Genomic DNA, 22,191 nt, shown 5'->3' with positions numbered 1-22,191 from the left:
CTGCGTAAGATGGTAATCTCCGTACTGAGACCGGCACGTTGCGAGTGGTGGAAAGCAAGTCATATACGTTCTGTTACACAGACGCGCGGATACGCGTCGATCACGCGGTAAGGTCGCGTTTACCCCACCTCGGCACGCGTCGGAATATGCAGATAAGCTCAATCGGGTATAGGTCCTGTGCTTGAACTAGCTCCTCTACGGTTAGTCAGATGCCTTAATTCCGGGTGGGCGTGTAATACTGGCTTACAGTCACAATACATACAACGAGAATACCAGGTCGGGCCATATAATCTGCCAACAAGATCAATATCATATCATTACAGCTCATATCACCTTTGTAAGGTACAGTACATACACCAACTAACTTACCTTGATCTTTGATCTTGCTGCTCTGCATTGCCTACATACTTCATGGTTGCAACTTCCTCTGCTGTACAAGGGAATCTATCTCCATATTAATTGCATTTGCAGCAAGCCCACTTTCCCCCAAGTATTGAAAGTTGACAAGAACTCCACAGGCATCGCCACTTGAGCGCATCGTGGTTGTTCGCACATGGAATCTAACTTAAATATCTTGGTAGGGTAGCCATGTCACGTTCGTCCATCGTCGCTTGGAGATTTACTGTCAGATTGATATTGGCTTCGATGTATAGTTACCTTTTGAATCAATTGCCATAACTTAGATCGCTCAGCTACAGGTAGATATGAAGGGGCTACCAGCATATGATAATGCTCGTATTCTTCCGCGGCGCGGGCACCAATACTGAGTTGACGATACTATGATACGGTATGCGATTTCACATCACAGTCTCCGCCAAATATTTTCAAGATGATTTGAAGACCACAATACAGGACTTGGCTCTTTTGCACAAATTGGACTCGCAGGATGCTGCGGTGGAGCAGGGTGATGAAGAAGAGAGCGTCGAGGGGGAATCGATGGAAGAGATCTGCTTCTGGATCGCATCCAAATGCAACTCTGTCATGAAGCTCTTATCTTCGGAGGAGCGAAAACCTCGAGTGCGAACTCTGCAGGATTGGTTCGACATACAAACCTTGGGTCTTACCCTACAGACTCTAAATGAGAAGTTCCATATTCAGTCGTCGGTAAATCAGCGGCTTATAGGACAATTCTCCCCGGAGGCTGATCTATCCCCCGCTGTTGTAGAACGCGGAATTCCCTCGGTCGAAGCTTGAAGAGTCATATTGTTAGCAACGAGACAGAGGAGGATCTTTCTCAACGGCCCAAAAAGATCTCGGTTGGATCTGGTGCAAATCGATTCTTTAAGTCAACTTACTGCAGTAAGCAAACCGAGTGTGAGATACTTGCATTAGTTCAGATCAGATCTAGGGGTCTTTTAGATGTTGTACGTATTTCGATCATATATGAACTGGTGTAAGGCCAGGGAGGATTATACCAGTACCAGCATCTCGGGAATTCTGCTCAAATACATCGAGCATTACAGCACTTTGGCAGATATCGACATAGATGCTATTTCCCGGCATATTCGGGCAGATCAACTCCAAAATATAATGCGAAGGCTGCATGCCGCAGGGATCATTTGGGGTGACCCAAAGCCAGACAATATACAAGTCGACACCGATAACAACCTTTGCATCGTTGATTTCGGGGGAGGCGTCACAGAAGGGTGGATTGATCCAGACAAAGCCGAGTCTCGGGAGGGAGATCTTCAGGCGTCATCCGGAATTGTTGATTTCCTCGTGGGAACCGACACATTTACGGGACTTGGAGTGTAGAATTTCAATAAGTCCTGAGTTATACGGCGCTCATCAGTATATAGGTTTGAGGAGTCGATGGGCAACATAGTTACAAGTCTCTTTCCTTTACGTTGAACCTTCATACTTATGTGTTTGAAGCACCAAGATGATAGTTGATATCAATAATTACTGATTGATAGTTTCTGTTCCATGTGTTTCCGGCGCACAGAATGGCACTACCTATGTGCAATACAGGTAAATTACACATACATTGCTTGGAAAGTTTTATAGATCACATGGTGGTTTCAGGTAAGGGTTCGTCTTGTGGTACAGACGGTACAGTACAAGGAAGAGAAGACTGGAAGAATCTACTACCGGTGTCTCCTCGCTCACTGCCACCGACTCATCCTTTTGAACCATACCACTCAAACTAGTGCTTGATCACAATTTCGACCGCCGCCATGCTACTGGCTCCTGGTTGGGGTCGCTAATGCACGCCCAGTGCATCGGGGGTTCGTTTGGCCTGACGGTGGGGAATGCTTCTGCAGGAGACTGGAGTTCTCGCCTTCGGGGAGAGTGTTCGCCAACTCGCTCTCCCTCGCTCTCTCCCCTCTCCCCGTCAACACACAGACACAGACACAGTTCTCGAGTCTCGAGTCCTCTATCCTTCCTCAGGCCTCGAGGCCAATAATCTCTTTCGAGCAGCAGCAATTGCCTACCACCCCAAGGCCAACAAAATACCTTCCCAGCCACCCGACTTTTTCTACCACACTAGGGAGTAGACTAGGATGAAGTTGAGACTGCTATTCCGGTCTCTGGCGGGATCCAAGCACGGTTTGTCGATCCAATGGAGGACCCGCTGATACCCCTCGTGAGTCTGTCTTCTGGACCATGAAGCTTGTCATCACATCACCTAGAAGGCAGAAGGGGTAGAAAATATGGAGGAGCCAGATACTACTTGGTAGTACAGCGAGATTACCACTGCTGCTACGACTCACCAGTAGCAGCCACGTACGGGCCACACTGCACCCTGCACCCGACAGTGGGAAACCCAAGCCTGCTCGCGGCATCACACCGCGAGACACCCTTGCAGGGTCGAGGACGAGCAATGTTGCGAATAGAGTAATGGGGAAATTAATTTATTGGGCATGGCCCGATCGATGTCAGCCCAGCCCGTGCAAAGGTACCTCGACTAGAGTCACCACTAGACGACTAGTCTGTTAAGGTACAGTCCTGGACACTTCTAGTGGGGGGCGACCAACAACGATTTGCCCCATCCGAGCGGAATTGTCATTTGTTCGACCAGGCACTGCAGGCGCACATCTCTTTTGTATTTTTTTTTTCTCTGCCCGTTCCGAGGGATGGTTGGGCAACGCGGTGAGGCGGATCTTCCTCGCTCACTATCAATCTATATCCAGCATCATTTTCCTCCTCTGACGCAGGTGATGACGGCCTCATCCTCGAGTACACTGACAATTCAGTCACCAAGTCAGAAGTCGGAATGACACTGCCCCGCAAATTGTGAAGAAAGGGCAAATCAGGAAAAGTGGTGCAGACTCAAAATTACCAGAGAGAAGAACAAGACAGAATAACAATCATGACACAAGAGGGAAGAGGAAGAAAGGGGGAAAAGGGGGTCAGCATAGTATAGTATTCCTGTCGCTGAGTGGCTCACACGAGCATGTCCAGCATATCAATTCTCCGCATTCCAGAGCCAATGTGACGAGCGACTTTTCTTGTCCTTCTTTGGTTTTGATTGCCATTCTTTTTTTTCTTATTACTTTTATTTCTTGTCTAATTTTCCTTCTTCTTCTTCTGGTATGGGTACATATCGTGAAATAAAAAGAAGAAGAAGAAAAAAAGAAAAACAGGCAGGAAATCACTGGATTGATGACATGACATGAGATGTGATGGTCATAGCATCATTGCATGTCTGTCCGTGTGGCATCCATGGAACGGGGCATGGAGAGGATCGAGCTTCTTCTCCCGGAGGCTAAAAGAGGGAGGGGAGGGACTGGAAGGACTTGACGTGGTGGGAGGAACTCCACTGTTAGCTTAACTTACAGTGGTAAGGTAGCAGTCCGCCAAACCCGACCAACCCAAGGGTACTGTACGGGCGGCTACCGCTTCTGTCCTCGGCTGTCTCTCCCTTATTCCTTAACTTACCTTAACTCAAGTTAACTTACCAGTTAGTTACTCCGTACCTTCTCTCTCTCCCTCCCTCCCTCCACCCTCCACCCTCCACCCTCCACCCTCTCTCTCTTCCTCTCCCAACTCACTTCCTTCTCTCCCCACCCTTCTTCCCTTCTTCCCTTTTTCCTCTATACAGCTACGTGTTCCCTCTTCTTTTTTCCTTTATTCTCCGATAGAGCCTGTCGCTCGTCCTTGACTATCCCTTTCCTCCTTTTCTTTTCTTTTCTTTTCTTTTCTTTTCTCTCCTCTTTTTTTCCTTCCGTGTTTTGTTGGTTTCGGGTTCGTGTGGTCAATGTCCGCCTCTTCCCCATACTTCAAGTAAATCGACGATCGGGCAATGGAGCGCGGCTACAATTCAATGTGATTCTGTCTCAATTCCAGCGCATCGTTACATTCCACACCTTCGCGCCTCACATCGCTGTTCTCACTACTCTTAACCGACCACTCACACCTTGACGCACCTTGTTTTCCTTTTCTTTACTCATCTACTGTTACGATTTACGACCCTCCGCCGACCCCGAACCCCCCCCCCCCCCCTCAAAAGCGCGCTTAGTCCATCTCCCTGAAGCTTGACTCAAGACGTCCAACTACTAGCTAGAACGATTTTCTTTGCTCTATCCTTCATTTTGGATACCGTCAGAACCTGGCTGTCCGGCTCACGCAGTATTATCGACCACGATTGAGTTCCCGCGCGATCAATTGGGATCGCGTACACTGCGCGCCATCTATAATCTCCCGGTTAGCGCTTTGACTCCTGCTGAGGATATCTCGTTTCCTGCGCATAACATTTCCGCAGACGAGCGACATGTTATAGTGTCAGAGAAAGTGTCATTGTTAAGAGTACGTATTGATTCTTCGGATCACGTCGTCGCGATCAAGCCTGTCACCAACTACCACTGTACGAGACTGTCATCTGTCTACCATGGAGTCTCGACAGCTGGGCCTTTCGCGCACGCTGCCCAAGAATTTCACTTTCCCGTCCACCAGCATAGGGGAGCCGAGGACACCCGAGCGCATCCCAGCGCACCTAGATGTCCCGCCGCCGCCGCCGCCTCGTCATTCCAGCTGTCGCCTTCGCCGATCTCGTGTTCGCTCCGGAACCAACGTCTTTGCGCAAGCCGAGTATGACCTCAGCACGGCTTATCCAAACCCCTCCGATATCCCCCTCCCCTCTATCGAATTTCCCACGCCCCATGATGCTTTTGTAGTCAATGGAGGCCCGACAATTCCGTCGCGGGATGACCGCTTTCTAGCGCCCCCTCGGGACAGAGTAGCCCTTAAGACCCCTCCAGCTCAGATCCGCCCGGATCTTGACAATCAATCCGCCGAGCGCTGGTCTTCCGAAGATGCTCGTACTCTTGGAGAAAGCATTCAGCGACCTGGATCCGCCTGCTCGCAAGCATCGGATTCTTCCGTCTCATCTATCGAAACATTCGGGTCGCGACGCTCGGCGGGTGGAAGCTGTACGAGCATGGAAAGCGATTCGTACGATCCATTTTTCCATCTCGAACTACCCCCCAAGCATGTTACCGAGACGCCATCGATGCGTGCTGCTCTCAAGAACAAACCCCGGGCTTTCCCAGCAAAGGAGCGCTGGACAATCGATATGGATAATCATCTCTGGAATACTTATCAGTTGTATCTTCAGGATCCTACAATCACTCCCTTCAAAATGACCCCCGGCAGTATTCCGCCCCTAGGTGTCACTCATCGAGTTGCACGCGACGCAAAGCGGGCCTGGGAGAAACGACGCTTTAGACTGGACAAGCAATTTCCGTTCGCCGTACTTCAGTCACGTTCTGGCGGAGACAAAACTCCGACCCCTAAAACCGATGCCGCAAGACCACTCTGGCCCAAGTCGGAGGCGTCAACCCGGCGAAGGCTCAAGCTCCTGTGCCGAAAGAAGTTCTGTATCGCGCCACATTATCAGCGGATGATGCAGTCCAAGAGCCCGACACCATTCTACGATTTGTTCACACGGGCCTCACAAGAAGCCTCTCAGGCTGACGGCTACAGCAACAGTTCAACAGCGTATGCAACACGCGACCTGGGCGTGTCACTTGTGGCCAGCTCAGTCCATGGACCACTCGCTCAACTCACGGCGGAAAATTCCTCTTTGCCGGAGGAGAATTATGAGTGGTTCAACACCCCCATATCAGGGGTTGCGCAGCTAGCTTTCATAGAACCACTTGCGCGAACCCATGCGAACGTAAATAAGCAGGAGAGCATACCTCGGCTCGGGTCCCCATTTACATACAATACATGGGGTCCCCATAGCTCAAGAAAACGATTCCAGCGCCATACGCCCAGGAATCGAAGGGATACGATCCACGTCACGGGTTCCCGGCTACGCTCCCCACCTGTGTTCCCCGCTGCTGAGCACGACGCCACTATCGCCAGCAATGCGCCTGCCGCAGAAACTCCTGTAGAACAAGATACACGGAACCAGTTAGAGGAGCTTGTCCGCCAAGGAAAGCTGAACGACATGGACCAACGTCGGATCCGGATCCGTAACCGTGGAGCGACAATGAGTGCGGTGAACCCTAGGGGCATTGATCAGCTATTTTCTCCCCCGTCGTCAACATCTCGCAATGAGGATAGCCTCGTGGAGAAGCCTGCCAATCCACTTCTTAATTTGGTTGGAGACAGTATCAAGCGCTTGGGCTCACCTTTCAAGGTTGAGGCCGCCAAACGGCCCGAACCCTCGCCTCGGTTCGTCCGACATGCACCGTCCCTCTCCGACCCGTTCGCAAGTGGATTGCTCCCGCAGTTCAGACCGAGCGTTTCTGGCACCCCACTTAAGGAACCAGAGATCACCAACCCACTCCCATTTGACCCGACGGAAGAAGGTATATCGGATGCGGAACGAATTCGCAGGCAAATCCTCAATATGCCCTATTCAAGGCGGTGATGCTGGCGTCCGTTGCCTCACTAATGACCTCGACGACTTGTTGCGAACTTGATCGCTTTGGATCAAAGAATAATGACAGAAACGGCATTGACGAATCTTATGACCTAACCTTGAACTCCTAGAGTTCTGCATGTTGAAAGTTCTTCAACACTGGCAAAATATGAAAACCGAAAAACAATATCAACTCAAGTGCATCCATGTGCGTTGTTCCAGCGGCATCCACCAATCTGTCATGCTCAGGACCGAGGACTATGGTGTACCAGCCTAATTGGCTAAAACGAATCCAACCGACAGAAATCGATCGTTGTTTTCCTATTTGGACTTACCTCTTTGAATATTACAGCATTGCACATCCACCGAGAGCTCCGACAGCTTCATTGGCATCCAGCTTCATGCCACCATGCAGGTCTCTCTTCAACGCTGTTGACGGTCAAACACACTCGTTCTTTTCCTTCTTGTCCCCGCAATCTCAACCTACCTAACCACCTTCATTCCCTGAAAAATCTACTCATTACCAATTCCAACTGCCAAGTAGGGCAGCTTACCAGCTACGATCAGCTAACAGCTCCCTTGCGGTTCATTCTTTGACCATTTCCTACTTTTTTTTCCATATCATTTTCCAGTATTATCTCATCACCACCAACCCCGCCGATTCACTCACCGACCATCGACTTGCTGTGCGATCTGACCTATCTACTTTTTTTTTGCCATGACAACGAAACCGCGTGTATTCACAGGAAATGCACGACGACGATTGGAACGGAGAGACGCGCTATTGACTGAAATGATTATTTTGTGTTGCGATAGATGAAACGATCAATGCTGCATCAAATTCGACTCTTCCTGCTTGGGATGATTTGTGTCTTTACATAGTACAGTACATGGAAAGCAAAGCAAGCGAAGATGGCCTCCATTATCTGTTGTTCTAGCGTTTTTTTTCCCGTCTCTATTTCTTTTCTATCTCGTGTGTGCGACAGCGAAAGTCCCAGTCTCCTTCTTCGTCTTGTTTCTCTTTTCGAGTGTCAAGCTGAAGATTGTCTGTCTGGTTCTTTTGAATGTCCACCTTTTTCTTTTCTATCTATCTCTAGAGATTATCTGCATTTCAGATTGAGTTATGGCTGTTTTTCCTGCGAAGGATACGCCTAACTATTCTACTTTTCTCAATTCATTTACTCAAATATATCTGGGGGCTCGAATACGTAGAATACTGCTGAGGATGGTAACATTTGTAAGAATTATCGAGAAGTGTAGCACTATCCCACAGACAAGGAACAAAACCTTAGTAGTACCAGAATAGAAAAAGGCAATCGAACCGAGAAAACACAATCCCACCTCAGAACGCCAACGCTGCAAATCCCAAAAGCATTGAAAAAGGGGGGGGTATAAACTGTTCAGATCATGCGACATCCACAACCAAAGAAAGAATAGAGCAGAACCGCAGGAAGGTAGACACTAGACCTTCTCCAATCTCTTCTTGCGCTCGGCGAAGATCGCCTCCAGCTTGCGGAGCTGCAAGCCGAGGCCCTTCTTCTCGGCGTTGCCCAGCAGCCAGGCCTCCATGCGCTCCCGCACCAGTTTCATTGAGTGGGTCACGGGGAGGATCGGTGCAGGGCCAGGACTGGTCCCGTCTTCCGCGAAGCCGGCGGCAGCGGTGGGGTTCCGGTTGGCGCGCTCGACCTGGGCCCAGCGCTCGGCGCCGGGGTTGAGCAGGAGGTCGAAGACGTCGGTCCAGATGTCGCGCTCCCAGTATCTCTTCAGGGATTCGCGGATGCGGTAGGTGCGGGTGGTGGCCGAATCGGGCCGGTCCGAGTCAGTACCACCCGCCGAAAAACCCTCGCTGCGGCGGACGGGCATCGACTCGATGTACTTGCCGAACAGCATGACGTGGATGGTGCCGGCCAGGCCGTAGAGGTCGATCTGGTGGGTCCAGGGCCGCGATTCGCGGATCTCGTTGCACTCGTGGCTCTTGATCTCCCAGTCGGCGAGGAATTGGACGGCCGGGGAGAAGGCGTGCATGTCGATGCCGCGGCCGAAGTCGATCAGCGAGAGGCCCTTGTTGCACCAGCCGTGGTGGCCCCGCGGGGAATAGTGCACCTCGCGCGGGTCGGCGTAGTCGTTGTCCAGGTCGATCAGGGAGGGAGGCAGGGCAGGCTTGTCGTCGAGGCGAACAAGACAGTTGTCGGCTTTGATGTCGCCGTGGATGATCCCACTTGCATGCAGAGCTTCAACGGTGCGGAATAGCTCGACGGTGAAAAACATGGCCAGCACCTCGTCCATTCCACCCTCACTGTTGGTGGTTGGCGAAATTGGTTCGCTGCGGATGAGATTGACCAGGTCCAAAATCGTGCCCTGACCACGGTAGTCTTCCACCAAGATACTCTCGTTCCGGTAGACATGAAGCTCATGAGCCCGGATTATACTGTCGGTGGCGCGAGAGAGCTCGGGGTTCCGGGTCAAGCGGTCATGTGCCACGCGAATCATGTAGAATTCCCATTCACTCGGTGGGCCAACCTCCAATTTGATGGCTTCGAATCCATGGCGCGGGGCGTTGTAGCTTGAAACGGTTCTGCTGCGGGAATCTCTGCTCGAATTGCCTGTCGATTCGCTCTCTGAGTCAGACGGTAGGCCTTCGATGCTCTCGGCGAAGTAGACGGGGGCATAAGCTCCGGCACCAAGTTCTCGTCGAATGATATAACTTCGGTCAGCACCTGGTAGTTCGAGGATGGGCAAGTCAAACGCCGCTTCGTCCCCGCTCTTCCCACGCTTGCTAGTCGCTTTAAAGAATCTCTGGACTTCGGAGCCGTAGTGGGTCATCATTTGTGGGTGGTTGTGATAGCCTGAGTAGGAGGCCAAAGGCGGCTGCAAGGAATGAAGAATGGTGTTACGAATGTCTTTGTTCGTGGGACTGCATTGCAGCTGCTTGATAACCGGCTCCTGTCGACTGCTCTCACTCAGAGGCGTGAGTCTCATGCTAGATCGCACTTCATCCACATTTGGACAGATGGTCACATCCTCGGGAATATCGGCGAAGTGGTCCTCGTGGTGGGGGGTGGTGGTACCAAGTAGCGGACTTGACAAGAGGTTCCCCATCTGCGGTTTGGAGGGTGTCTTTGCGTTATACATCTGGGCCCTCGCTGCTGTCATTGAAATAGAGTATTCTGTCTGCTCAACGATCGGCGTCATGAAAGGCAAGCGGTTCTGAGCTACCATCGCAGGATCCCGATAGGTGCCGTAGGGAGCAACATAATCTTCGGGCATCTCTGGGACAAATCGTTGCCTCTCAGGCTGCTCGATACCAGCATTCTCATCAAAAATCTCGTTCTCTCTATTGTCATAGGAGGGGTGTTCGTCAACGAGTGAATGAGACGTGTGGGCGTCGGGGACGTCGCAAGCAGAGAACTGCGTCCATTCACCATCGATAACACTTTCCGCCCGTGTGTTATCCTCGAACCCATCATCGTCAAATGACTTGTGGAAGGTCGTCGTCTCATCGTCGCCGAAATCGCTAGATGCAGCGGAGATATGCCCCGTCACAGTGCTCTCCCCGGCGCTTGTGTAGTCATCATCATCGAAATCACTCTCGGCCGCTTGATCTGTCTCCGCCTTCAGTGGTTGGTTGAATATACTATAAATCTCGTCTGTTGCAGCCCGTGTGTGCATTGTCATGGTGGGCTCAGCAGTGCTTTTCCGACGAACTTTGCTGCCTCCAGTAGGAGAATCAAACTTCATTTTGACTATGGGTTGTTAGGGTCTCTGAGCGTCAAATCATCAGCAGGCTCGAGGAAACACGCTTACTTGTCTGAGTTTCTTGCTTGACCTCGCGCATTTTCATTTTTCGTGCCTTGGTCTTGTTTTCCTGGACAGCATTTGCCTCAGCGTGCTCCTGCGCATGAGTGTCTCTGTCCTTCACGGTCAGTTTCTGCCTGAATTGATCCGGTAGTACGTTCTCTATGCCATGTTCGAGGGGATTCTCGGAGGGCATTTCGGCATTCGAATTGCCGGGAATCTCTCTGAGAGGCACCTTGGGCACCCGCCAGTCCTTCTTCAACCACCCCCGCCTCATCGCTCTGAGTTCCTCAAAGCTAACTTCATGGTTCGGATTCTTATAGTCCGGGTATACAGCATCGAGGTTGACGAAAACGCGTTCCCGGCGTCCGGTACGTGGATTGATCGCTTCCCTTACGCGGTGCTCTGGCACGACATCTGGAATATCTTGTTTGACTTGAATTTTGGATTTTGACTGAATACATTAATCGTAAACCAACCCGGGTTCATGCCACCAATTAGTCCTGCGATCGTAAATATCTGGAAGTCAGAGAGAATCGGGAAATGCACATACCTCATCCCGGAAGATCGTCATCTTCTCCTTCGGCACGGGCTTCTTTCCGGCCTTCAAGGTTTCTCCCGCCCAGGGCTTCGCTTCCACCTTATTTTCCTTGCGTCGGTCCTGCAGTGATCCGATGCTGTCCCAGCCTTGCGCCGGTCCGCTGACCGCCGGCTGGCTTGCTGCGTCGGCGTCGGAGAAGATCGCCATCTTCGGCTTGCCGGATTTCGTCTTCGGGGCGGCGCTGCGGGCGGGGGCCGGGCGCTCGGCCTGGGCATCGGGCGAGGCGGGGGCAGCCGACGCGAAAGGGTTAACCTTGGCCGCCAAGGCTGGGCGGACGGCGGGCAAGGCCGGGGACGAGGGACCACTGTCCTGCGTCCGTTGTTCGTAACGATACTGGAACTCGCGGTATTTGCGAGCCAGGCGTTCTGCTGGCCGAGCCTCGCGCTCGATACCGAGGTGATACACCTCGTCTGCCTGTGTCCATCTCCCCGCACCCTCCAGCCAGGCCGCAAACTCCTCGTAGAACAACGCGAGGCTCTCACCAATACGATGACGGGCCAAGAAAGCAAATGTCTCCCGTGGCGAGTCGGAGAAAAGTCTGATGTATTGCAGCCATAGCCGCAGGTAGCGGGGGTCGTTTTTGTAGTGTGCGGAGGAGAGAAAGTGTTTCACGGCGCGTTCGAGGAGAGGAAGAAGCCCGGATTCCGGTGTGGCCTGGGCGGAGGGGTAGGCGTTGAGTGTCCATTTCACATATCGGTCGTAAACATCGAGGGGGTCATCAGATTCGTCAATGGCTTGCAGCTCCGCCTCATATTCTTGTCTGATAGCATCGTTGACGCTTTTGGTCTCATTTGGCGATGGGACGGCGAGCTTGTCCGTCGTTTCTCGGGGACTGAAGATTCGGGCTAGCTCTCGAGCAGATCGTCCCCCTGGTAGCGATTGAATGTTCTCCTTCTGGTTTTCGATGATATCGAAGTCGATCAAGTCGTTTGAGGCCGCCATGGCGGCGATGGAGAGCGAGATAAGGATCGCCCACTTCGAATGTGTACTGAAAGGGTTGTTTCCGCGGTATCTGGGTCGTGATTATAGTTGTTGTCGGCGATTTGCTGGTGGATGGAGGGCGATGGAGGGCGATGGTCGACACGGTTCAGGCTGCAAGGGAGCCAAAAGCAGGAAGAAGTTGACGCAAATCGAGTTTATCGATAAACAGCCGCTAGTCTGTATTTGGTTGCCCTGACAACCGGTCACATGTACGCTAGTCCTAGAAAGGTAAAATTGAAGCTGCCACCAGCTGGTTGCCCTCCATCTACTGTGTACGTATCGGTAGGTAACTGCCTTGCAAGGTTCTGAGATGATGTAGAAGTATCAATCATCTGTAGCTATGTGGAGGTGGTCAAGACTTTTCCCTTGACATCATGGTGGTATTCCGTTGACAGAACCACAGGCTGCCTCCAAGGGAGTAACGCAAGGCCTCGACCCTGCAAAGTCCGCTCCGCTCCGCGTCTCCAGATCGCCAAACCGCCAATTTTTGACCGTTTTGGCCGACCCACCGTCTAATCATCGGACTACTTGATTTTCGAATATCATCCAATAATTGTTGAGTCCCACTCGCTGTTGACAGACAAAGGTACGATGCCTCTTCGCGGTACTCGCAAAGCAGCATCCAGCGCTGTCGCCGTCTCGCCACCGCGCTCTCCGGAAGACCAAAAACGCAAGCTTATCGGCGAAGATCGCGAACCAACCTCCCCACTTCGTCGGTCGAAGCGCGTTAAATCAGCTGGAGCTTCTGCTGTTTCACTGTCTACGATTCCGTTAAACTTGGAAATTGGCAGTGAGGTCAAGACTGCGAGTCCAGGGACTTCGAGAAACAACAAAGCTCGTCAAGGCAAGGCAGCCGCCTCCGCCGCCGCCGTCGCAGTTAAGAAGGAAGTGGAGGAAGAGATTGAAACAACGGTCACTGTGAAGGCACCAACAGAAGATAACGTCAATTCAGTGAAGGAGGAAGAGGCTGAGGAGAAGGTATCGAAAACGGTCAAGGTCTCCAGGCAGCAGAAAACCAAAGAAGCCGAGATGGTGCCCTTGAGAGCTCGGACCCAGGGATTGCGCATGCTTGTTGGCGCGCATGTCAGCGCAGCCAAAGGTGCGTCGACTTGGCTTCCAGTTTATCTTATGAATTGTAATCCTGGTACTAATAATCGGTACAGGCGTTTTCAACTCGGTGAACAACAGCATGCACATAGGGTGAGTCCCATAGAGTCTCCTTCTGGTGGCCATCGACTAACGAAACGTCAGAGGAAACGCATTTGCTCTCTTCCTCAAGTCGCAAAGGAAATGGGACAATCCACCCCTTCAGGATGACCATCGAGATCAATTTCGTGCCATGTGTAAAGAGCACAAGTATGATGCAGCAAAGTGAGCTCCCCTACGCCAATTTGTCATCTGCCCCCAACTTACCTCAAACCCAGACACATCCTTCCGCACGGCTCTTATCTTGTGAACCTGGCCCAAGAAGACAAAGCCAAAGCCAAGCAAGCCTACGACTCCTTCCTCGACGATCTCCGTCGGTGCGAAGCTCTGGGCATCCAACTATACAACTTCCAGTAAGCCAGCCAGCTCTGCGTACCCCCTGCACACATGACCTCTACAGCACGAATACTGATGATGTGCGAACAGTCCCGGCTCTGCCAACTCTACCCCACACGCCAGTGCTATCACCCGACTAGCCTCCGCTCTCACCTCCGCCCTCCGCGCCACCACGACCGTGATCCCGGTCCTCGAAACCATGTGTGGCCACGGCAGCACGATCGGTGGCTCCCTTTCCGAGTTCAAGGATCTGCTCGCCCAGATCCCTGCTGACTTGCACCCGCGAATTGGCATCTGCGTCGACACTTGTCACAGTTTCGCGGCGGGCTACGACCTTGTCAGCCCCACCGGCTTCGCGGCCTTCATGCAGGAATTCGAGGACTTGATCGGCATCCAACATCTCCGGGCCCTCCACCTTAACGACTCGAAAGCGCCCCGCGGTAGTAAACGGGATCTGCACGCGAACATTGGGACGGGATTCCTGGGCCTACGTGCATTTCACAATGTTATGAATGAGAAGCGATTTGAGGGGGTGCCCATGATCCTGGAGACGCCGATCGACCGGCCAGAAGCCAAAACCGCAACGAAGGATGAGGGCGGGGAGGATGGGGAGGCTGGGCAGGCGAAGGGCAAGAAGAAGGCCCCGAAGAAACCAGCCGGTGCTGCGGGGAAGCTGGTGGCCGATCCCAGTGTCTGGGCGAAGGAGATTGCGCTTCTCGAGTCTCTGATCGGCATGGATCCGGAGGGAGAGGAGTTCCGAGCTCTGGAAGCGAGATTGGCGGACGAGGGAAAGGAGATGCGGGAGAAGCACATGGAGCAGTATATGCGGAAGCTGGAGGCGGACGAGAAGAAGGCAGCCAAGGGATCGGGCGCGAAGAAGGGACAGAAGACGCTGATGGAGATGATGAATGGGGCGGGGAAGAAGAAGGGGAAGACAGTGAAGACGAAGACGGATGAGGAGAGCGATGATGATGAAGGATGTCAATCTCATTCGGAGGACTAGATTTGAATGCGTTGTTCGACCTCAAATGAGGTACTATGGAAGTAGTTATCAGTTTGTCCGAGTGGACAACAGCCCTACAAACTGTGCGGGCTCATACCTCATTGTGTGTGTTTCCACTGCAGACAACCTGGGTATTGTATACAGTACCTAGATGTACAGTACTCCGTACATTATAGCCCAACATCCCCGATCAACAACCGGACGAAGATTTATAGCCTATCCAGAATAAACAATCAACTTGGAGCTAACTTTCCACTCCAGGCTGCCAAAGCTGATTGCCCGAAATAGCATCAACCACCGACCTCAAGGCTTGACCAACTCGAGCCTTAGCGCCGGCAACGCAGCAACTTAGTATCACCGCATCACCGCATTTCCCCAGCCACCCGCAATAAACAAGGCCAGGCAGTAAAAACAGCATGGCTGGGGAACACTTACTTGCCCAGGCACTGATTGACTCCATCCATGATCACTCAATGGTCACTCAAGGCTGGCTGGCTGGCTGCTGTGTGTGGACAACCTTAACTTATAAGTTGTCCCACAGGCATGCCAGCCCTCCCCCATTCTACTTTCTCCATCTTCCTCTCCTCCCTTGGAATCCCAAACCCATACATACATACCATCAATATATCTCCCGGATAATTTGACACCCCATCCACATACATACATTCCTGAGGAACCCAAATCTAGATCCGTCCCCCCACAGATCGTGCGCACAGATCGAGAAACACCTACCTACACACACATCGGATCTACGTCCACCGATCCCATGAGACATTGCAACCGCAACCCCAATTAACCACCCCCATCCACAACAACTTGGAACCTCAGCTCCCCAGAGCTCACCATCCAACACAACCCCCACCAAACCCAACCACAACTCCACCAACAACGGGCAACAATGCAAGAAAACATCGCCATCGCGGTGATCATCATCGTCCTGTTCATCATCCTCGCCATCGCGGGCTACGGCATCCACACGATGAGGAACCGCGTTACGCACCCGAAACGGCCCATCGATGAGGAGAGCGGGGAGGAAGGCGGGGGTGGGTGATTCTTTCCCCCCCCCCCCCCCTCTCACCAACTTCGGTTGGTGGGGTTTTCTCTCGGTTGATGTTATCGCGCGCTCGCTGGAAAAGGTGTTTTTGGAGTCGAGTTGAGTCGAGTCGTTCATGAATCTTCTGTGGTATATTTATGCACCTGCTGGATTGGGGGCTTGGTTGTTTATGTTGTTTGAATGTGGTTATGACTTATGATATGATGCAATGGATGATGGGATGATGGGATTATGGTTGACTCTACGACGGGGGAGGGATGAGCTGGATGGCTTGAGGGGCTTGAGGTGGGAAGTGTCTGTCTATTAAGTGAGTGAGAGGGATTGTTATTGGTTTTTCCATGGATTTTGCTTGGGTTTCTTTCGAGAGCTTAGGAAGGGTGGACTGGTTTCGACCCTTGGTGTTCTGGTTTGGGGGATTGTTTATATATTACCGAGTATGTTTTGAGCATGTGTGTTGACGTATGGAGGATGAGGATAAGGGTATATTGCGTACAAATTGAACTACCCGAAAATTACAGGATGCTTCGGGTTTCTATCATGTACCCCAGTCGTAGCATGAGTCGTCATCGGATTGCCTACTTGATCGAGAGCCTGCGTACAAAGTACACTCAAGCCCATCGATCATCCGAGAATCTTCAGTCCGCCCTTGGTCTTTCCATGCTTCTTGACCCCATCATGCTTGACCTTGCCCCCACCAGCACTGCCCCCACCCGAGCCGCCTCCACCCCCGTGCTTCTTCCCATTCTTATTGTTGGACACGGGCCGGACCTCGGTGGTGGCCCGCCGGAGCAGAACCGGATGCGAGCCGATGTACTTGCCTTGCATTTCTCGCGCCGCCTTGAAATAGTCGTCGCCGTCGCTGAAGCTGACAAACCCGTAGCCCTTGCTCTTCTGCGTGCGCTTGTCGCGGATCACCCGCGCCTTCTGCACCGACGTGTACTTGGCGAACGCCTTCAGCAGGGAATCGTCCGTAACCTCGCCCGCCAAGTTTCCCACGAACAGGCGGAAGTGCGCCGGATCCCACTCCAAAAGTGTCGAGTCGGTCCAGTTCTGTCCACCACCGGAGCGGACAACTGTCTTTGGCGCGGGCTCGGGCACCCCCACGATCGGCGCCGGCGTGTTGGCACCGGTGGCGGCGCCGGATGGCGTGTTCGCGCCGGATGCAGGCCCAGCCCCGATTCCCTGGTTGGCATCTCGGCGTCCAGGGACCTTGCCGGGGGCCGGGAGTTCCTCTTTATTCGCGTAGGCGCTCTGCCATTGCGCAATCTGCGCTTCCGTCTCCGGATCCATGCCGGAGTCATTGCGGCCACCGTAGCCCCTTCCGGCGGCGGGCTGGAAGGGGTTCTGAATCCGTGGCACAGACGGGCCATACGAGGTGCCGTCATTGTACTGGGCCGGGGCGCCGTAGTAGGTCGGGGCGCTCTGGTACGATGCTTGTGGTTGTTGTTGTGGTGGTGGTGGGTAGTAATTACCGTAGCCGGTCGTGGTTGGTGTTGCATAGCCGCTGGTTGAGGTAGGTGGAGCGGACACCACAGGACTGCTGGTACGGTAGGGTTGAGTTGAGGCTACTGAGCGCGGTGCGAAGGCAGTGGCGGCGCCGTAGCCCGGTCGCGACGGCCCGTGACTACCATACCCGCTGCTTGCACCGGGCGGCGCATACGAGGGCGCAGCCGGATATGCGGGTTGTTGGTAGGTGGCAGGCGAAGCAGTGCTCGCTGGTGGTGGTGGACGCGCAGGGAGCGACGAAGGTGCTTGCCTAAGACCTGGAGGTGGCGGAAAGGACATGATGAACGGAGAGTTCGGTACAAGGGAGAAACGGTGGATAGTGTGATGCGCTGTTCAGCAACTAGCAACAGACACGTACCTTCAGGGCCTGACTGACGTCGCAGTCAATACGTCAGACGTCACGCCTGAAAAAGGTCCCGAATCCTGGTGCGGAAGATGTGTGACTGGAAGGCGAAGGGCCGTATGCCGTATCTCAAGCCAGACCACACAGCCTGGAAGATTGGGTATATAGTTGATGATAGACGCTAATAGCGCTTGCTTGGGAGTTGCAGTTTTGATTGGGATCGCGAGACAGTGATCAGGAAGAGGAGAATGGTATGGAAATCTGGTTGTCAGTGAGGGTAGTGTGAGTGGATGGGCTGGCAGATGGTTCTAGATGCCTGAAGTAACAGACACAGCCGGCAAGAGAAAAAGTGCGCTGGCGCATGCAAAAGCCTGCCGTAAAGTGCAAACAGACCATTGCACCCTGCTGCCGCAGAGGCTGCGGCTACACGTGACCTGCTACCGATGCATGCAGATAGCGAACGCATCGTTGCTGAATCCTTGAATCTGATTGTTCTGGTCCAAGCTAGCCTAGCCTCCTCCATCGAGAGAGAAAGCGCTCTTCAACACTGGTATGTAGGCTTGACAACGAATGACTCGAATACGTAGCGACGTAACGTATCAGCGGGGAGTTTCCTCTTTGGAAACCAAGTCAGTCCGGTCTATACGAGGATGAGCTATACGAGGGACAACCTGCTACCGCCTTAGTGCCTTTAAGTAACAACCTGCTTATTGCCTGGTAGTGAGGTGAATGCTACTACATGCATACTCCGTCCTGCGAGCTGCATGATATCGAAGTTCAGGAACCCCCGCGGGCGAGTCAATGATTTGGCTGGCCCCGATCTTCTTACTCAGCGCAGGCTAGCCACACACTGCGTGGTGGTGGTGGTCCTGAACCCCCAACCGATTATTATTGATTCAAGTGATTGAACCCATGTGATGCAACTTGACCCCCACCCTAAACCTGACTGGGAAATGCAGTTGCCGACCACAGACTACTAAGGTACTACTCATACTTAAGTTAAAGTTACTATCTTTGAGTAAGACTCCAAGTGCAGACCATACTGAATTGACTAGCACGGAGAAAAGAACCCCCATCGGCTTCGTTGAGCTTTCGACTAATTAGCAGATGCGGGATGATCAGAGTCCCCGGAAATGGAGTAGATTTCTCCGGCGGGAATTGTTCTGATCGGCTTTACGCCTAGAGGGAGGGATGGGTTATCCGCTCTGATAATCCGGTCTATTTGGCGGCAAGCTACGGAGTAGGTTAGTTAACTACCATTGATGACGATGACCAATTATCCCGCTCTCACCTCCTGGGAGAATGAAGATGATGAAGGGAGATTAAGTGGTTAAGTGGTTAAGTGGTTGTCGGGTCTCGTATGGATCATGGATGAGTACACACACATACTTCTTCCTTGAGCATATGGGTGAACCGATGAGGGTGGGGGGCAGAAAGAGTGGGAAAGGACTTGGAAGGCGGTCCCAATTTATCCGTTCCCGAACGAGCTTCACCGAAAGCGCTACTCTGGGACAAATTCCTTTTTCAGGGCCGATGTAGGCCGGATTCTAGCGGATTTTCTGCAGTGCCGCTGCCGGTTGCTGTGCCCCTCCATTGCCCCGCCATCAGAGCAGGGAGAGAGAGAGCATCATCATTATCACAACAGCTACCACCATGGAAACTATGGTATCTATGAATACTGCCATCCCACACTGATTAAATGATTGGATACGTAGAGCCATTTGAATAGAGTCCGAATTCAATAATGAAGCAATTGCAATGTAGTCTAATTTCTGTTACTCTTTTATCATGATCAATTCATATACCTAGTAGGTAGTTACCGGTAGTTACCAAAAGAAGCTGGCCGGTCTCACCGGAGGACTCTGCTCCCTCTGCCTACCTTAGTGGTGTTCTCTCCTCCCCTCTTTGCTTCCTCCCCTTCTAGTCTACTAGTATCCATGATCGATTATTGCCCCGCTCAACCCAACTCAACCTCCCGTCCCACCCATGACGGAAGAGCTGCTCCGTAAGCCCCGTCCACATTGCGTGAATCCTGCTCTGACATCTTCCAATGCTTTCCTTCTTACGGTCCCTCGCTTGCCCCGTTCCCATCTTCCCCTTCTTGGTCCCTCTTCCTTCTCTCCTCATATATCCTCCGTCGCTCCCACTCTCTTCTAACTACCTCATCTCTTTTGCTTCTCTTCTCCAAAAAAAAAACCATACCTAATTTCCTCCTCCCCTCCCACCCCCCACAATTTCATCATGGCCGACCAAGCTGTGTAAGTAACTCTACCACTCCCCTCTCTTTGATGCTTCATCATCATCATCATCATCGTCATCATCACCATCATCCATGCATTGCATTCCTGCATGCATGCATTGGTCGATCCTCTTTCACCATGCGGCTACCATCTTGGAGCGCACATTAGCCTCGAGATGACTTTCGGGTCATTGTCATGAACTCGAATTGCCCTTCGTCTGTGAATTATCACGATGAGGAGGCCGCAGGTCCAGAGGGTCGCATTGATCCCGACGTTCTCAAACATCGGGATCAATCCCCTCGTTCGTCATTTTCTTTTCTATCTACCCACCTATTGACATAGAACCTGGCGACTGACTTCAGCGCCCGCCTCGCCGGCATCAATGTCGGCGCTCCGGCGCGTTCTTTGCCTAGTGCTGATTTCGGTCTCATCGGTCTGGCCGTTATGGGTCAGAACCTGATCCTTAACGCTGCTGACCACGGCTTCACCGTCTGCGCCTACAACCGTACCACCTCCAAGGTCGACCGCTTCTTGGAGAACGAGGCTAAGGGTAAGTTTCATATCGGCATCATATTCCAAGCAAAATCAACTCATCATGCTGTACAAACAGGCAAGCCTATCGTTGGTGCCCACTCCGTCGAGGAGTTCTGCGCCAAGCTCAAGCGTCCCCGTCGTATCATGCTCCTGGTTATGGCCGGAAAGCCCGTTGACCAGTTCATTGAGTCTCTTCTGCCCCACCTTGAGGAGGGTGATATCATCATCGATGGTGGTAACTCCCACTTCCCCGACAGCAACCGCCGCACCAAGTACCTGGCCGAGAAGGGCATCCGCTTCGTCGGCAGCGGTGTCTCCGGTGGTGAGGAGGGTGCCCGTTACGGTCCCTCCCTGATGCCCGGTGGTAACGAGGAGGCTTGGCCCTACATCAAGGATGTCTTCCAGAGCATCGCCGCCAAGAGCGACGGTGAGGCCTGCTGCGACTGGGTCGGTGACGAGGGCGCTGGCCACTTTGTCAAGATGGTCCACAACGGTATTGAGTACGGTGACATGCAGCTCATTTGCGAGGTAAGTCATTCAGCCTGCAGGAATCAAGGATCGGAATGTCACGTACAGATGCTAATCATGCTATCTATCGCTAGGCTTACGATATCCTCAAGCGCGGTCTTGGTCTTAAGGGCAAGGAGATTGCCGATGTTTTCGCCGAGTGGAACAAGGGCGTCTTGGACTCCTTCCTGATTGAGATCACCCGTGACATTCTCTACTACAACGATGAGGATGGAACTCCCCTCGTCGAGAAGATCCTCGACAAGGCTGGTCAGAAGGGTACCGGCAAATGGACTGCCGTCAACGCTCTTGACCTTGGCATGCCCGTCACCCTGATCGGTGAGGCCGTCTTCTCTCGTTGCTTGTCTGCTATCAAGGACGAGCGTATCCGTGCCAGCGGCCTCCTCCAGGGCCCTACCCCCGAGTTCGATGGTGACAAGCAGGCTTTCATCAAGGACCTCGAGCAGGCCCTGTATGCCTCCAAGATCATCTCCTACGCCCAGGGCTTCATGCTCATCCAGGAGGTAAGACCCTTCCCGCATCCAGTCCGATATGCAGCTTCTGACATGAACCTAAATAGGCTGCTCGTGAGTACGGCTGGAAGTTGAACAAGCCCTCCATTGCCCTCATGTGGCGTGGTGGCTGCATCATCCGTTCCGTCTTCCTTAAGGACATCACCAACGCTTACCGCAACAACCCCGACCTTGAGAACCTGCTCTTCGACGATTTCTTCAACAAGGCCATCCACAACGCCCAGCAGGGCTGGAGAAACGTTGTTAGCAAGGGTGCTCTCTGGGGTATCCCCACTCCTGCTTTCAGCACTGCCCTCAGCTTCTTCGACGGCTACCGCACCCGGGACCTCCCCGCCAACCTGCTGCAGGCTCAGCGTGATTACTTCGGTGCCCACACTTTCCGCATCAAGCCCGAGCACGCCAGCGAGACCTACCCCGAGGGTAAGGACATCCACGTCAACTGGACCGGCCGTGGTGGCAACGTCTCTGCGTCGACCTACATTGTTTAAATCAAACACGCGATGTAATACGCTGGACGTGAAGCCTCGCACGGGTCTAGCAGGGGACAGTTGGGCTGAGCTCAGGGAGTCCGCGTTATGCGCTTCCTGGGTGAAGGAATGACATGATGAAAACAAGAAGCGGAACAGGAAGTATACCTAATTCTGCTTCATAGTACTATGTATCTAGATGCTTGCTGTTACGTTTAAAAACGTATGGAATGAAATGATCCCTTTTCTTTTCTTTTACAGTTGTGGTGTGACT

At 52.7% G+C, this 22,191-nt stretch overlaps 8 protein-coding genes across 8 annotated transcripts; 4 read left to right on the top strand and 4 right to left on the bottom strand.

Moving 5' to 3' along the window:
• Positions 1-789: 789 nt before the first annotated feature.
• On the top strand, positions 790-1,210 carry BO66DRAFT_434308 (uncharacterized protein; the record flags this gene model as incomplete). The annotated part of the gene is made up of 2 exons (XM_025650771.1): positions 790-1,104; positions 1,166-1,210. The coding sequence occupies 2 exons, from the start codon at positions 790-792 to the stop codon at positions 1,208-1,210; spliced, it is 360 nt and encodes a 119-aa protein (XP_025508329.1).
• Positions 1,211-3,962: 2,752 nt separating this feature from the next.
• BO66DRAFT_387977 (uncharacterized protein) lies at positions 3,963-4,446 on the bottom strand. Its single transcript, XM_025646440.1, has one exon. The coding sequence runs from the start codon at positions 4,218-4,220 to the stop codon at positions 4,038-4,040; it is 183 nt and encodes a 60-aa protein (XP_025508328.1). The 5' UTR covers positions 4,221-4,446; the 3' UTR covers positions 3,963-4,037.
• Positions 4,447-4,526: 80 nt separating this feature from the next.
• Positions 4,527-6,919, top strand: BO66DRAFT_108918 (uncharacterized protein). The gene has a single exon (XM_025641808.1). It carries the CDS (start codon positions 4,832-4,834, stop codon positions 6,818-6,820), a length of 1,989 nt encoding a protein of 662 aa, XP_025508327.1. The 5' UTR covers positions 4,527-4,831; the 3' UTR covers positions 6,821-6,919.
• Positions 6,920-8,080: 1,161 nt separating this feature from the next.
• On the bottom strand, positions 8,081-12,289 carry BO66DRAFT_364718 (putative checkpoint protein kinase (SldA)). The gene is made up of 3 exons (XM_025645180.1): positions 11,160-12,289; positions 10,616-11,060; positions 8,081-10,554 (listed from the first exon to the last, which is right to left on the bottom strand). Exons 1-3 carry the CDS (start codon positions 12,147-12,149, stop codon positions 8,273-8,275), a joined length of 3,717 nt encoding a protein of 1,238 aa, XP_025508326.1. The 5' UTR covers positions 12,150-12,289; the 3' UTR covers positions 8,081-8,272.
• A 204-nt stretch (positions 12,290-12,493) lies between these two features.
• BO66DRAFT_340217 (DNA-(apurinic or apyrimidinic site) lyase APN1) lies at positions 12,494-14,920 on the top strand. Its single transcript, XM_025644402.1, has 5 exons — positions 12,494-13,287; positions 13,352-13,388; positions 13,440-13,559; positions 13,613-13,747; positions 13,821-14,920. The coding sequence occupies exons 1-5, from the start codon at positions 12,780-12,782 to the stop codon at positions 14,731-14,733; spliced, it is 1,713 nt and encodes a 570-aa protein (XP_025508325.1). The 5' UTR covers positions 12,494-12,779; the 3' UTR covers positions 14,734-14,920.
• A 298-nt stretch (positions 14,921-15,218) lies between these two features.
• Positions 15,219-16,069, bottom strand: BO66DRAFT_108885 (uncharacterized protein). The gene has a single exon (XM_025641807.1). It carries the CDS (start codon positions 15,902-15,904, stop codon positions 15,353-15,355), a length of 552 nt encoding a protein of 183 aa, XP_025508324.1. The 5' UTR covers positions 15,905-16,069; the 3' UTR covers positions 15,219-15,352.
• On the bottom strand, positions 16,070-17,943 carry BO66DRAFT_453612 (RNP domain protein). Its single transcript, XM_025652000.1, has one exon. The coding sequence runs from the start codon at positions 17,570-17,572 to the stop codon at positions 16,409-16,411; it is 1,164 nt and encodes a 387-aa protein (XP_025508323.1). The 5' UTR covers positions 17,573-17,943; the 3' UTR covers positions 16,070-16,408.
• Positions 17,944-19,727: 1,784 nt separating this feature from the next.
• BO66DRAFT_387971 (NADP(+)-dependent, decarboxylating phosphogluconate dehydrogenase) lies at positions 19,728-21,992 on the top strand. Its single transcript, XM_025646439.1, has 5 exons — positions 19,728-19,894; positions 20,290-20,426; positions 20,487-20,938; positions 21,013-21,441; positions 21,498-21,992. Exons 1-5 carry the CDS (start codon positions 19,878-19,880, stop codon positions 21,936-21,938), a joined length of 1,476 nt encoding a protein of 491 aa, XP_025508322.1. The 5' UTR covers positions 19,728-19,877; the 3' UTR covers positions 21,939-21,992.
• Positions 21,993-22,191: the final 199 nt, after the last annotated feature.

The sequence above is a fragment of the Aspergillus aculeatinus genome (genome assembly GCF_003184765.1).
Source record: "Aspergillus aculeatinus CBS 121060 unplaced genomic scaffold BO66scaffold_3, whole genome shotgun sequence".
Classification (NCBI taxonomy): Eukaryota; Fungi; Ascomycota; class Eurotiomycetes; order Eurotiales; family Aspergillaceae; genus Aspergillus; species Aspergillus aculeatinus.
The sequence above is the reverse complement of the archived record's forward strand: the minus strand, read 5'-3'. Positions and strand labels throughout refer to the sequence as shown.